Source organism: Oncorhynchus tshawytscha, linkage group LG16 (genome assembly GCF_018296145.1).
Source record: "Oncorhynchus tshawytscha isolate Ot180627B linkage group LG16, Otsh_v2.0, whole genome shotgun sequence".
Classification (NCBI taxonomy): Eukaryota; Metazoa; Chordata; class Actinopteri; order Salmoniformes; family Salmonidae; genus Oncorhynchus; species Oncorhynchus tshawytscha.
The window spans coordinates 11,475,823-11,491,472 of NC_056444.1; the positions used below are offsets into that span (position 1 = coordinate 11,475,823).

The 15,650-nt window shown below is 42.7% G+C and overlaps 1 protein-coding gene and 1 pseudogene across 2 annotated transcripts; one reads left to right on the forward strand and one right to left on the reverse strand.

Annotated features, from left to right (window-relative positions):
• Positions 1-1,069: 1,069 nt before the first annotated feature.
• On the forward strand, positions 1,070-6,462 carry LOC112215317 (vesicle-associated membrane protein-associated protein A). 2 transcript variants are annotated; one of them, XM_024374250.2, is made up of 6 exons: positions 1,081-1,237; positions 2,183-2,335; positions 2,775-2,878; positions 3,550-3,630; positions 5,183-5,359; positions 5,538-6,462. In XM_024374250.2, the coding sequence occupies exons 1-6, from the start codon at positions 1,180-1,182 to the stop codon at positions 5,697-5,699; spliced, it is 735 nt and encodes a 244-aa protein (XP_024230018.1). In that variant the 5' UTR covers positions 1,081-1,179; the 3' UTR covers positions 5,700-6,462. The 2 variants fall into 2 exon arrangements, with proteins under 2 accessions (XP_042154702.1, XP_024230018.1); XM_042298768.1 differs by lacking the exons at positions 5,183-5,359; positions 5,538-6,462 and adding an exon at positions 4,461-5,167 and having other exon boundaries at positions 1,070-1,237.
• Positions 6,463-7,128: 666 nt separating this feature from the next.
• Positions 7,129-15,650, reverse strand: LOC112216474 (annotated as a pseudogene).

A 15,650-nucleotide genomic window follows, 5' to 3' on the forward strand; every position in this document is an offset into this window, starting at 1 on the left:
ACCACCCCACCAAGAGGCGTTACGGTTGATAGTAAAGTACAACGCCCAATTATTTGTTTAATATTAATTATACTGAACATAAATATAAACGCAAATTGTAAAGTGTTGGTCCCATGTTTCATGAGCTGAAATAAAACATCACAGACATTTTCCATAAGCACAAAAAGCATATTTCTATCAAATGTTGTGCACAAATTAGTTTACATCTCTGTGGGAATTTCTCCTTTGCCAAGATAATCCATCCACCTGACTGGTGTGGCATATCAAGAAGCTGATTAAACAGTATAATAATTACACAGGTGCACCTTGTGCTGGGGACAGTTAAAGGCCACTCTAAAATGTGCAGTTTTGTCACACAACACAATGCCACAGATGTCTCAAGTTTTGCTGGAGCACTGCAGGAATGTCTACCAGAGCTGTTGCCAAACAATCTAATGTCAATTTCTCTACCATAAGCCACCTCCAACGTTGTTTTGAGAAATTGGCAGTACATCCAACTGGCCTCACAACCGCAGACCGGTCCTGGCTTCTTGACCTGAGGGATCATCTGAGACCAGCCACCCTGGCAGCTGATGAAACTGTGGGTTTGCACAAGGGGAAGAATTTCTGCACAAACTGTCAGAAACCATGTCAGGGAAGCTCGTCTGAATGCCTGTTGTCCTCTCCAAGGTCTTGACCTGACTGCAATTCGACGTCGTAACCGACTTCAGTGGGCAAATGCTCACCTTTGATGGCTACTGGCATGCTTGGAGAAGTTTGTAGTGTCTTAGTCACTATATGTAATTATATGGTTATAGTCGTGGATAAGCGTACCTAAAACACAATGTAATGTTTTTCCTACACATGTAAAAAATAATATACAGTGCCATTCATGCATTTGAGACTAGTCAGCGCTGTTAATTTATTAGCTTAGGTTTTTTTTTAAAGTTAAATAAAACTCTGAAAACTGTCTATTTTGGCTCTGTAGGCACCCTCTGAAAAGGAACACGTTTCTATTGGACCAAATGTATTTGAGAATATTTATGTTGCTCATACATACAATTATCTGCTCTCTGGTTCAGGCGAAGAGCGCGGGTTTCGCGGTGATGTGTATTTTGCGCGCTCCCGTAACAACTGTAACTCGTGTGCACGTTTTTTGGCTCTGAACACCGGCTCCTTGGAACAGTTTTCAACAACACAATGTCTAAATTGGAGCAGATCATAGTTATTGAACCGCCGTATGATCTCAAATTTAAAGGTAAGATGAATAATGTTGGTGGCTAGCTACCACTTGTAGACGCTAGCTAACGTTACCGACTCCGGGGGGGGGATGTGTTAGCTTCAACAACCCTACTGAAACCTCTCGCTTACCGCCGCCATTTTGAGATGGCAGCGAGGATTTATGGGCCTGTACCCAGTTAGCTAACTAGCTATCACTGTACAACATTTTATCGTCAGCCGCGGAGGGCGTATGGTCTCTAGTGACCCTAGTTAGCTGACTTCTTACTGTGGCATTGACACGGATAACTACTGTAACGTTAGTTTGCTGTCAGTCACTCAGGGATCATTGATAGCTAGCTAGCTAACGTTAGCCTGAAATAATAGTCACTGACATGGTTGTTTGGCCATGTAAGTACTATAACATTAACTAGCCTGATAGATAGGTTCAACTAACAAGCAACACATTCTGATTTGACTAGACCAGTCATTACATGTACTATTATTCTCACGGATTTATTTAACTAGCTAGCTAGGGTGACACTGCTAAAATTGCAGTTGTTGAATATGGAAATAGTAGCTAGCTAAAGGAAGCTGATTGACTGACCGCTCATATGCTAGCTAGCTATCCCACTCATTGACACTTTGCACAGTGTACAGATAGTTCATGCATTGTTATGGTATTTTGTTGACCGCATCCCTAGTGCTCATCACATTGAGAACGAGGTGTAGTTAACTATGTGTAACCGTAGGCTATTTTCACATTATAGTTGGCTATGCTTTTATGCCTTGAGCTACATGTTTATCTGAGCCTAGCCAACAGTTAACACTATTGTGTTTTAATGGGTCATTTTACTATGTAGAAAATAATTTGCCATAACGTGTAACTAAACTAGTCTACGTTGGTTGTCATTTGCGTCTTGTGTGTGCATTGTACAGGTGACTCCATTGACCCTCAACACCATCTCCTTTCTCTCCAATGCAGGTCCCTTCACAGATGTAGTGACCACAAACCTCAAGCTCAAAAATCCCTCTGACCGAAAAGTATGCTTCAAAGTGAAGACTACGGCACCTCGCCGGTACTGTGTACGGCCCAACAGCGGCATGATTGAGTCAGGAGCCACTGTCACTGTCTCTGGTAAGGCTTTTGTATTTGCAGACCTTTTTCACTGTGTTACCAAATGTATAACGAGCCCTTTTTGTCAACAACATCAAACAAGAACAAATTATATCCTGTCACTATTTCCACTTTAATTAAATGTATGACTTTTAATTTTTTTTAACCTTTATTGAACTAGGCAAGTCAGTTAAGAACAAATTCTTATTTACAATGACAACCTAGGAACAGTAGGTTAACTGCCTTGTTCAGGGGCAGAACGACAGATTTTTACCTTGTCAGCTCTGGGATTCGATCTAGCAACCTTTCGGTTAATGGTCCAACGCTCTAACCACTAGGCTACCTGCCACCTCAAGTACAGATGAATCAGGCATGTAAATGTCAAATGCATGTATCAGTAGGCCTATATGTATGCATAGTCATGACTCCAGTTTTGACCCCATATCTTCTGTCTCAACAGTAATGCTGCAGCCCTTTGACTATGACCCCAATGAAAAAAGTAAACACAAATTCATGGTACAGACAATCTTTGCACCATCCACTGCTACAGACATGGATGCAGTGGTAAGTTTTCCTGTCCACATTGCTACCAAATACATGTTGTGCTTTATGTTAGTAGCTATATCATCAAAGGAAAACCTGCTTTTGAATATTTACAGGTTTCAGTACTGCAGGGATCATCAACTAGATTCAGTGGCTGGTCAGGGGGCTTGATCATAATTACAAATAATTTGTATACTGTTGACCGCAAGAAGCCCAAACATATATACTATTTCACTAAAACATAATCATTTAAAATCTTGTTTGCATTTGATATATAATCACATACTGTATCTCTCTTATGCGTGGGAATACTTTGGAACAGATTTCCAAAATTAAAATCACTTGGAGCTGATTTGCTGGTATTTTTAGGCTTATTGCCCCCCCCCACACACGTATTTTGTTTTCGCTCAGAATTTAGTGGGCCAAATAAAATTATTTGGTCTGCCAGTTGGAGAATCCTGCAGTACTGTATTCAAAATAATTTTTATGATTTTTCCAGCAGAGGGCAGCAAATGGCATATTACACAGATATATCAGCATTTCCACATCCTAATGTCTATAGACAAGTAACTGACAGTATTGCATGTTCATTGTTATTCCATCAGCGGACCCTGTGATCAACTGATCAATCTGTGTTGTTCACCTTATTATCTACTTGTCAATCTCAACTTCTACTTGTTGAATCTCCACAGTGGAAAGATGCAACGCCAGATGATTTCATGGACTCCAAGCTGAGATGTGTGTTCGAACTACCCACTGACAACGATAAAATGGTAGGTAGTGTGCAGTAGTAAAGGCTGGACTTTCCAAAGGAGTGGAAATTCTATGAGCTGCCATTAGCTGCCATATATTTAAGCAATAAGGCACGAGGGGGTGTTTATATATGGCCAATATACCACGGCTAAGGGCTGTTCCTAAGCACGACGCAATGTGGAATGCTAGGACACAGTCCTTCGCCGTGGCATATTGACCATATATCACAAACTCCAGAGGGGCGTTATTGCTATTATAAACTTGTTACCAATGTAATTAGACCACTAAAAATACATGTTTTGTCATACCCCTGGTATACGGTCTGATATACCACAGCTTTCAGCCAATCAGCATTCAGGCCTCAAACCACCCAGTTTATAATTGTTTGATATTATACCTCCAATGTTGTACTGTTGTCACGGGCCACAGGTCAATGTTGTCTGTCAATGCATCTTTTTCACATTTTCTCCTAGATTCTACTTGGATTTCTCTCCCTCTCCTTGCCCTGTTACTGTTGGTTGTTCCTTTCTCTGCCTTTGCCTAGGTACAGTCATTTGATGGGTGCTAATGATATCATGGATTTTTTATGATTTTAAGTAAATAGCTGCTGTACTAACCAGAATTTCTACCTCAAACTTCCCCAAAGTCACATCTGAAATACTCACCGCTTGTTCCTAGTATGTGATAGGTCCGTTTTGTTTGTTCAACACAGTAAGAGTGTATAACCGTTTATAATACATTGTGTCGAATGTTCTACCCTACAATCCAAGCAACCACTAAACAATCCAAAGCTGCTATATACATTATCTATTGGCATGCATGTTGCTTGTGCCCCCCCCTCGTGCGATAGCCTAGCGGTAGTACCAGGGAGACTCATGGTAGGGCCATGGGCAGACCCCTCATCACCCCAGGGCCAGAGCAGACCCCCAAGCTCAGCACCAGACACCTGGGCGACAGAGCAGCCTTCACCCCCGGAGAGTACTGCACCCCCCTGGGAACCAGGCACCACCTGGCAGCCCGCGACGCCAGCGATCTCCCAGAGTTCATGTCAGCACCCAGCTCAGTGCGAGGCAGGGAGTGGCAGGTTTGTGGCAGGACAGGAAGTTGAAGTTCAGGTGTCATTTACTCACTGTAGGCCAGGGGTGGGGCTGAAGGGTCACACTAGGCTTTCAAAATTCAATGGAGGGCCGCACCGAATGTTTTTTTTTTTTTTTCTCTTGTCGAAATCAATTTGTGGATTAGAGAACGGTCTGTTTAATATATATATATAATTTAGAAATAACTTCTCATCTACCCAAAATAATTATTCCCCTGTCGTAGCTGATTGTAATTAGAATAGTAGTTAGAATGAAAACGTATTACCGCTTCATACTAATTTCAAACTAATTAACACCATTTAAATTTATTTTTTATTTTTTAAATTCCATCTGCTTAATTAACAGTTTCATGAAGTTTGGTCTACTCTAAAGCGTGTTGAGTTTGTGTTGGAATGTACAGCAATGTCAGGAGGGAAACTAGCCTCTTGTTGACGTTTGTCTTTTCGCCACCTTTTTCCACTTCCCTTGCTTCCAGGATGATGTTGATGCAACCAAAGCTGCCCCCGTCCTCAACTCCAACGCTGACGGCACGTCGGCGCCCAAGCCAATCAGCGCGTCCGTGGACGACTCTGAGATGAAGAAACTGATGGACGAGTGCAAGAGGCTGCAGTACGATGTGGGCAAACTCTCAGACGAGAACAGACAACTCAAGGTATGGTCATAGGTTATGTGATGTCTAAGATTGCGGTGGTATTAGAATAGTATTATATATTGGCGATATACGAACATATTGTGAAGACAATGTTCTTGTTAAGATGATTGGCTTCGGCCTATGGCTGTGGCATGTGGGAAAGCTTTGGGGTTCTAACCTACAGTGTTTGTCCTCTCAGGACGAGGGCCTGAGGATGAGGAAGGCCCACCGGTCAGACAACATAGTCTCCAGCTCGGGCGCCACGATGAGCAAACAGCATTCTTCCAGTTCCCTCCCCTCGCTACTGGTCGTCATAGCAGCCATCTTCATCGGATTCTTCCTAGGGAAGTTTGTCTTGTAGGGGTGGAGCGAGAGAAAAGAAAAGTGAGCCGGCATGGGCTCGTTTGTCTCCAAGGGCCTGGCCGTAGCGCCAGCTCACGGCCTACGTACATATGTTCTGTGTACCCAATCATAAGCAGGCCTCGCCTTTTACAATCTCACATGGTTAGTACACGTGGAAAAACAGAAGAATGAGCTTTCTCCTTTTTTGGGGGTTTTTCCTGATCTTTTTTTGGGGTGAGGAATCAGGGGAGGGATGTTTGGGGGGAAAATGTAAATTGTACATTTGTCAGAGCATTGATAACAGGTGAGTCGGGGCACTGGGTTTGTGACCTTGGTTGAAATCGGAAGCAAAAAATAAATAAAAAATGAGCTCTCTCTCTCTGTGGTTTTAATAAGAGTTTGAATGTTCAGTGTCTTGTCTGTTATTTTAATGATTTTAAGAAAATGGGATGAAGAAGTAGCCTTCCAAACAAAAGACTCTGCTACATGTTGCCTAAACATTCTCATTTTCACTCAATTCTTCTAATCTTGGTTTTTCTTGAGGTATGTGAAAAGATACAGTATGCTGGGAATATAGGTGACTCCTACTTTTCCTTTTCCTTACTGACATAAACACACAATTATAAAAAATGAATTTTATTATTATTACTATTCTTTCTAGATTTTTTTTTTTCTTTACACAAATTCTATATCCCTTGTGAGGCAAAAAGATCTACGTTCTTGCAGTCCTGTCCCATGGTATTTAACATTGATGAAAAATAAATAAAATCTTTAACATTCTAGTGGCTTGTCATCTTTGTTTATATTTTGTCTTTGAGGAAGAGCATGGCTTCATTTGTATTCGATAACCTCCATTTTGTTAACTCCAAAATCGCAAACCCTGTGTTGAACATGCAAATGTCATTGAAGTGAGCTGCATGCAACATGATACCACAGGCCAGGATTCAATCTGATTGCGCTTTGTCGACAATGCAGCTTTTAAAGGCAATCTTTGCGGAGACTGCATTCATGGTAAACGCTGCATTGGTCAGCTCATTTGGAAATGACCAAATAGGTCATTAGGGCCAATCAGCAGTTAAATCTATAACAAAGCTGCCGCCCATCTCTTATATCAAATGTATAGTTTCAACCATGTTTTGAGGCTATACAGAGTTTTACATTTACAAATATTGGAGTTTAAAAAAGTTATTCTGGGTTCTGATTGGGTATGACAGTTGAACTAAGCTCATGTGGCATTTATAAGTTATAGTCTTCAAGAATCAATGTGTATTGAGGGGCGCAGTGGTCTAAGGCACTGCACCTCAGTGCTAGAGGCATCACTACAGACCCTGGTTTGAATCCAGGCGGCATCACAACTGGCCGTGATTGGGTCACATAGGGCGGTGCACAATTAGCCCAGCCTCATTAGGGTTTGGCTGGGGTAGGTAGGCCATCATTGTAAATAAGAATTTGTTCTTAACTGACTTGCCTAGTTAAATAAAAAATATATATAATTCATTTACAAGTCCAAAAATGTATGTAGAAACTGTCTATCGCTGATTTAAATGGCACATTTTTGACAAATCACAGTCAGATTGAATCACAGCCATAGACAACTTATGTTGTGTTGGGCACACCATAGGAAAAATGCCCAAAATGTCTTACTGGACAAGTACAGTGCTTCCCAGTTTCACTTCCTGTCAAAGTTTTTTCTTCTTTTGATGTCTACTGAACACGACTGAATAATAGAATGTAACAATTCAACATTGCAATTACATATGCTGTATTCAAAGAGTCTGAAAGTCCAATACACAGTCATGAAGTGCTGCTCCACAACAACAATAACATTCAGCTACTCTGACCTGAGATGCAGAACGGAGATAGCAGCAATAAGCAGTAGTCTAACCATATCCACCATGCCACCACCTTTGTGTCTGCAGCAGCTACTCCACAGTCTTTGGAGCTCGTCAGTTTCCCTCCACTCCACTCCGCTGGCCCATGGCCAGCCCCTGCACACTGCACCAGGGGAACCTGGTAGGAGGTGGCTGTCATGTGGGGCTGGTTAGGGCTGGAGCCATCCGTGGGCCTCTGGCCGTTGAAGAGAAGGAGGCGTTTCGCATAGTCTCGCTCTATGCGGAAGAGTTCGTACTCGGTGTGGGGCAGCCTGCACATCCTGCTCCAGGCCCTGGTGCCATGAGCCCTCCGCCCCGCACTCCTTGCCCTGGAAAACGTTGAGCAGGGAGGTGGTGGCCCGGTCCATTGGGGTAACCTTTATGTGGTCCACTGAAGACCAGGAGGGAATTAGTCAGGTTGGTTGTTATGCACACTAATAATGGCATGATCATGAGCTGTGATCATTTATATACACTGAACAAAAATATAAATGCATCATGTAAAGTGCTGGTCCCATGTTTCATTACACAGGTGCACCTTGTGCTGGGGACAATAAAATGCCACTCTAAAATTTGCAGTTTTGTCACATAACACAATGCCACAGATGTCTCAAGTTTTGAAGGGGTGTGCAATTGGCATGCTGACTACCATAAGCCACCTCCAATGTTGTTTTGGAGAATTTTGCAGTACATCCAACTGGCCTCACAACCACAGACCACGTGTATGGGGTCGTGTGGGCAAGTGGTTTTCTGATGTCAACGTTGTGAACATGGTGGCGGTGGGGTTATGGTATGGGCAGGCATAAGCTATGGACAACGAACACAATTGCATTTTATTGATGGAAATTTAAATGCACAGAGATACCGTGACGAGATCCTGAGGCCCATTGTCGTGCCATTCATCCGCCGCCATCACCTCACATTTCAGCATGCTAATGCATGGCCCCATGTAGCAAGGATGTGTATACAATTCCAGGAAGCTGAAAATGCCCCCGTTTTTCCATGGCGTGCAAACTCACCAGACATGTCACCCATTGAGCATGTTTGGGATGCTCTGGATCGACATGTACAACAACGTGTTCCAGTTCCCACCAATATCCAGAAACTTCACACAGCCAATGAAGAGGAGTGGGACAACATTCCACAGGCCACTATCAACAGCCTGATCAACGCCAAGTGAAGGAGATGTGTCACGCTGCATGAGGCAAATGGTAGATACTGACTGGTACTGACCAGATACTGACTGGTTTTCTGATTCTGTGACCAACAGATGCATATCTGTATTCCCATTCATGTGAAATCCATAGATTAGGACCTAATGAATTTATTTAAATAGACTGAGTTTTTAACTCTAACTCAGTAAAATCTTAGAAATGGTTGCATGTTTTGTTTTATATTTTTGTTCAGTATATTTAGATTTATTGTGACAGTAACACCTACCTGTGAAGACAAACTCTATGCACTCTCCTCCTCTCACCTTTTCCCTCCGTTTGTGGACTTCAATGCACAACACATAAGCTGTATGTGACCAGACAAAAAAACCTTTCAAACCATGTCATAACCGCTACACACAGCCTACATCGTTGTCCCCATATTAGCTAAAGTAACATCCTAGTCAACATAGATAATATAACTAATGTGTTAGTAAACCCACTACTATCATGCAGTAACATTACAGTGTATAGTCGGTAAGCAGTTTAGCAGTTACACCGGCGGGCCCCGGTGGCAATAAATGTATAAAACTAAAAGCTTACCTTGACTTGGAAGAGTTCCAGTGTTATGTTGGATAGTCATAGCCAGCTAGCTAACATAGCATCCCCCTGTTTGAGCCAGGTGTTTGAGTAGGCTCGACTAGCCAGCTGCATTTGCTAGCTAAGTAAGTGAAACTAAAAGTGAAAAGAAATCACAAAATCTCTCTCTCTCTCACCTCTCCTTCATTTTTGAAGAAATTAATTTGTTGAAAACTGTTCAATTATTGTCTTTCTCTCTCTTTGAGTCAACTACTCACCACATTTTATGCACTGCAGTGCTAGCTAGCTGTAGCTTATGCTTTCAGTACTAGATTCATTCTCTAATTCTTTGATTGGGTGGACAACATGTCAGTTCATGCTGCAAGAGCTCTGATAGGTTGGAGGACGTCCTCCAGAAGTTGTAATAATTACTGTGTAAGTCTATGGAAAGGGGTGAGAACCATGAGCCTCCTAGGTTTTGTATTGGTCAATATACCAAGAGGAGGATGGAAGCTAGCTGTCCTCCGGCTACACCATGGTGCTACCCTACAGAGTGCGGTTGAGGCTACTGTAGACCTTCATTGCAACACAGTGTGTTTCAATCAATTATTTGGTGACGTGAATATATTTAGTATAGTTTTATCTAAAAAGGTGAACTTTTTAAATGTTTTTAATTTTGTTTTAATGAAATTCACTTAGGAGGATGGTCCTCTACTTCCTTTTCTAAGAAGCCTCTACTGACATGTAGGTAGGGGTAAAGTAACTATGCATAGATAATAAACAGATCATTTAACATGGGTCTGCCATCCTAGATTGATGGCAGGGATGAAAACAACCACCAAAGGCAAAGAATCAAAAGCTTCTCTCTGGCCTGGAAAATACCCTCGGTGATGGGGCTACTTCTCCTCTCTCTCTTCTCTGGATGGGGCTCTTTGAAAAGCAGTAGGTGCCGTCTGTGCCTTGGTCCCAAGTCCTTCATTAAACAGTATCAGCCACAGGTGCGTGTTTCAAAAGGACATTAGCGGGGAATACAGAGATACAGTTTAATAGACAAATAAAATCAGCTATTTTCACATCCAGAACATAAAAAATATCATCATACGCCTTCATGGCTCAACAAAGCTCAACAAGCCCCTGTTATGTGTGGAGCCCTTTTAAGATTGCACTCAGTGGTTGAGCATCAGATTACCGTTATAGCTGAACGTGACTAACTCTAGTCATTCAAGGCTGACTCTATCTTTGCACAATTCATATTCTCTCCCATTTCACATAACGTGTCTGTCGTTGTGTACAAAAACATACAGACAACACTGTGATTGTTGAAAGGAAATAGGAATACTCAGCCCTGGAATATCACGCATCAATTACTGTACATGCGTGGTTTCATTGCTGTAACAGTTTGTCATCTTTAATACCCATAACACTTTTCAGTTGGTAGGGATTTGACATACAGATTCACGATTCACAAATACTCGAAAATGATACTATCTGCCCGAAAATCTAAAAGGATTCTCTCTCATGGGGTCTCGGTATGTAAGTGATAATAAGGGGACTCTGACCATCGAAATATAGTAGAATAGATTAGAGCATAAAATATATTATATATCTCTATGTCTGACCTTGGTGTTCTGCAGTGGCGGCTGGTAGCTGGAGGGTGTGTGGTGGGTCCTCTGGGTGTGCTCAGTGTGGACGTCCCCCAGGAAGAGCTCCTCGGTGTGGTCATCAGGGAGCCAGACACCATGATGGCGGCGCCGCTCCACACGCACCAGCTGCAGCTCATTCATAGTGAAGCCCAGCCTATGGGCACAGTCCCTCTCCTGCTCCTCCTCACTCCACAGGTCATAGCTGACGTGGGGCTCCCAGGGCTCCCACTTTCCCCCTCCACCTAGGGACGGAGGTCCACAGCTGGGCTTGAGCCACTGGCCGAGGTCCATGGCTGGGCTTGAGCCACTGGCCGAGGTCCATGGCTGGGCTTGAGCCACTGGCTGAGGTCCATGGCTGGGCTTGAGCCACTGGCCGAGGTCCATGGCTGGGCTTGAGCCACTGGCTGAGGTCCACGGCTGGGCTTGAGCCACTGGCTGAGGTCCATGGCTGGGCTTGAGCCACTGGCTGAGGTCCACAGCTGGGCTTGAGCCACTGCCTCGGGGCTGTGGAACACAACCTGGACGCTGTGAAGCTGATAGTCGGCCTCGGTGCCTCCGCGGACAACCCAGGAGGCCTGGCGCAGGTATAGCTTGCCCCGGTCGAGGACGGTGTATGTGGGGGAGGAGCAGCGGTTGTCCCGGTAGTGGAACTGGAGGACCTGGAAGGTGTGGTTGTGGTGGAAGAGATACGACCTGGTGATGAACTCTGACCCAGGCCTGACCTCACAGCTGATGGGGAAAACATTCATGAAATTGGCTTAGTCAAATGATTCGTTATTTCGGTATTATGCAGTGAGTCTGGTGGGTAACTAGAGTCGGCCCCCCCAACCTTAATTGCACCAGTCGATTCTACACCTAAGACTTTACACTAAGAAGTCTGAAGCTGAACCTGTTGTTGTGTCAAGTAGGCTTACATACAGAACAGTGCTATTATACTGTATCGTGTAGTGAGTGACCTTAACCCAGAGGGTGTTCTTTAATAGAAGCCTCTCCAACATAATCCAGGTAGAATCAGCCATTTCCCAGGGCAGCTGTCTAGACCACTTACTTTTTTCAATCTTGACTAATTATTATTATTTTTTTCACCTTTATTTAACCAGGTAGGCTAGTCGAGAACAAGTTCTCATTTACAACTGCGACCTGGTCAAGATAAAGCAAAGCAGTGCGACACAAACAACAACACAGAGTTACACATGGAATAAACAAATGTACAGTCAATAACACAATAGAAAAAATCTACATACAGTGTGTGCAATGAGGTAAGATTAGTGAGGTAAGGCAATAAATAAATGACATGCCACTGGCTTGAAGTGGCATGAGTAAAGCCAGTGTGTCTATGTATGCGGATGGATGACTCAACAGTATACACGTCAGCTACTACAGCGAGTGAAATCACTGCTTAACAAAGAGCTGGAGTCAGTTTCAGAATGGGTGGAAAGAAATAATTTAGTCCTAAATATTTCAAAACTAAAAGCATTGTATTTGGACCAAATCATTCACTAAACCCTAAACCTTCACGAAATCTTGGAATTGAACAAGTTGAGGTGACTAAACTGCTTGGAGTAACCCTGGATTGTAAACTGTCATGGTCAAAACACATTGATGCAACAGTAGCTGAGATGGGGAGAAGTCTGGCCAAAATAAAGCACTGCTCTGCCTTCTTAACAACACTATTAACAAGGCAGGTCCTACAGGCCCTAGTTTTATCGCACCTGGACTAATGTCCAGTCGTGTGATCAGGTGCCACATGGAGGGACTTAGGAATTGTACAATTGGCTCAGAACAGGGCAGCACGGCTGGCCCTTAAATGTACACGGAGAGCTAACATTAATAATATGCATGTCAATCTCTCATGGCTCAAAGTAGAGGAGAGATTGACTTCATCACTAATCAAATCAAATCAAATCAAATTTATTTATATAGCCCTTCGTACATCAGCTGATATCTCAAAGTGCTGTACAGAAACCCAGCCTAAAACCCCAAACAGCAAGCAATGCAGGTGTGAAGCACGGTGGCTAGGAAAAACTCCCTAGAAAGGCCAAAACCTAGGAAGAAACCTAGAGAGGAACCAGGCTATGTGGGGTGGCCAGTCCTCTTCTGGCTGTGCTGGAGATTATAACAGAACATGGCCAAGATGTTCAAATGTTCATAAATGACCAGCATGGTCGAATAATAATAAGGCAGAACAGTTGAAACTGGAGCAGCAGCACAGTCAGGTGGAAGTTGAAACTGGAGCAGCAGCATGGCCAGGTGGACTGGGGACAGCAAGGAGTCATCATGTCAGGTAGTCCTGGGGCATGGTCCTAGGGCTCAGGTCAGTTGAAACTGGAACAGCAGCATGGCCAGGTGGACTGGGGACAGCAAGGAGTCATCATGTCAGGTAGTCCTGGACTCAGGTCCTAGGGCTGGTCCTTTTTAGATTCACACAGGACACCGAATAGGACAGGAGAAGTGATATAACAAACTGACCCCAGCCCCCGACACATGCAGCATAAATACTGGAGGCTGAGACAGGAGGGGTCAGGAGACACTGTCTGTTCACTAAACTGAATGGACCGAGCTGTCTGTTTAAACTCGGACACCCATACATACCCCACAAGACATGCCACCAGAGGTCTCTTCACAATCCCCAAGTCCAGAACAGACTATCGGAGGCGCACAGTACTACATAGAGCCATGACTACATGGAACTCTATTCCACAGTACTACATAGAGCCATGACTACATGGAACTCTATTCCACAGTACTACATAGAGCCATGACTACATGGAACTCTATTCCACAGTACTACATAGAGCCATGACTACATGGAACTCTATTCCACAGTACTACATAGAGCCATGACTACATGGAACTCTATTCCACAGTACTACATAGAGCCATGACTACACGGAACTCTATTCCACATTACTACATAGAGCCATGACTACATGGAACTCTATTCCACAGTACTACATAGAGCCATGACTACATGGAACTTTATTCCACAGTACTACATAGAGCCATGACTACATGGAACTCTATTCCACAGTACTACATAGAGACATGACTACATGGAACTCTATTCCACAGTACTACATAGAGCCATGACTACATGGAACTCTATTCCACAGTACAACATAGAGACATGACTACATGGAACTCTATTCCACATCATGTAAATGATGCAAGCAGTAGAATCAGATTTAAAAAACAGATAAAAATACACATTATGCAACACCGGGGACCGTGAGGAGACACACACACAGGCACAGACACACGCATACAATTGCTAACACACACACTATACACACACATACTGTACACATGGATTTTGTATTGTAGATATGTGGTAGTAGAGTAGAGTAGAGGCCTGAGGGCACACACTTAATGTATTATGAAATGTAATGTCAAGTAATATGTTTTAATTTTTTTATTATTATTATTTTATATTATTATTTTATATAACTGCTTTAATGTTGCTAGACCCCAGGAAGAGTAGCTGTTGCCTTCGCAGGAACTAATGGGGATCCTTAATAAATACAAAACCCAAAGCCAAGCAACCTCCGCAAGAAGTTCAGATATCTTAAAATAAGTTAAATAAAGGTTAAATCAAAATTAAAAATATATTTGAATACCAGCTGAAGTGTCTACAGCTGCAAGGTCCTGTGTTCAAGCTCCAGTCAGGACTACCCTTTGACATCGCTACAATATATTGACTATACATTCTTACAATTCTGTACTTAATATGGGTTCATAACAAACAGTTTAATTGCGCATGTTCCACATTATATTACCTGGTGGATACCCAGTGGCCTGCGATGTTGGGGGGCATATGCACTGAGATCTGGCCTCCACTTTGGAGATGTTTGAGCATGTACTGACACTGAAATTCCACAATAGCAGCGTTCTGATGCTGCTGCCCATGTTTCCTCCCCAAGGTCCCGACACTGGCTCTTATGTCTGAGTGAAGTAGAGAGCCATGACAAATACCTGGAGTGGAGAAAGAGTGATGTTATTATAAACTTTTCCATGAGTTCGATTTTTAAAAATTATAAATGCTTTAGTAGCATACCACACATTTATGAAAAGTTTACTATACAAACATGGCAATAGAGTGCATGCATTGCTAGATCTATTACTAAATGATCAAATATAACAATTATCCACTACGTGTTGTTCATAATTACATTTTCAAATAATAGGTAGGCTACATATAAATTAACATTATAGGCTATCGCCCAATATAGATACGGAATACAAAATATTTAGGCTACATCACTAGTAAATACTTACACCTGAATGTTCCAAACTCACCATCGAAAAGAACAGCAGTAGAGACAATCCATTGTATCAGTAACATTGTTAGTCTTGACTGAGACGACACCTTTTTTTATTAGCTAAGAACCACTCCTATGTCCATTAACAAGTATTATTCATTATCAGTTGCCTTTCTTCTCATTTGTTCCTTTCATCACCAACCGTTCATTGCAGAATAATAAAATACATCGCAGAACATTTCGATGTCAATCATTCCCAGAAACTTGGCTTGATGCCCTGATACGAGTTCATTTCATAATATACTAATAACGTCGTTGTTCAATGTGACTCATAGAGCAACTTCGTAATTTATTTTGTTATATATTTCCTCTTATCCGACTTCTAAATATTTTAAATTGGACGAACATCTCGCTCTGTCGTCTGTCCTTGTCATAGTTGACAGCACACAAGTCCTGTTTTTTTTCGT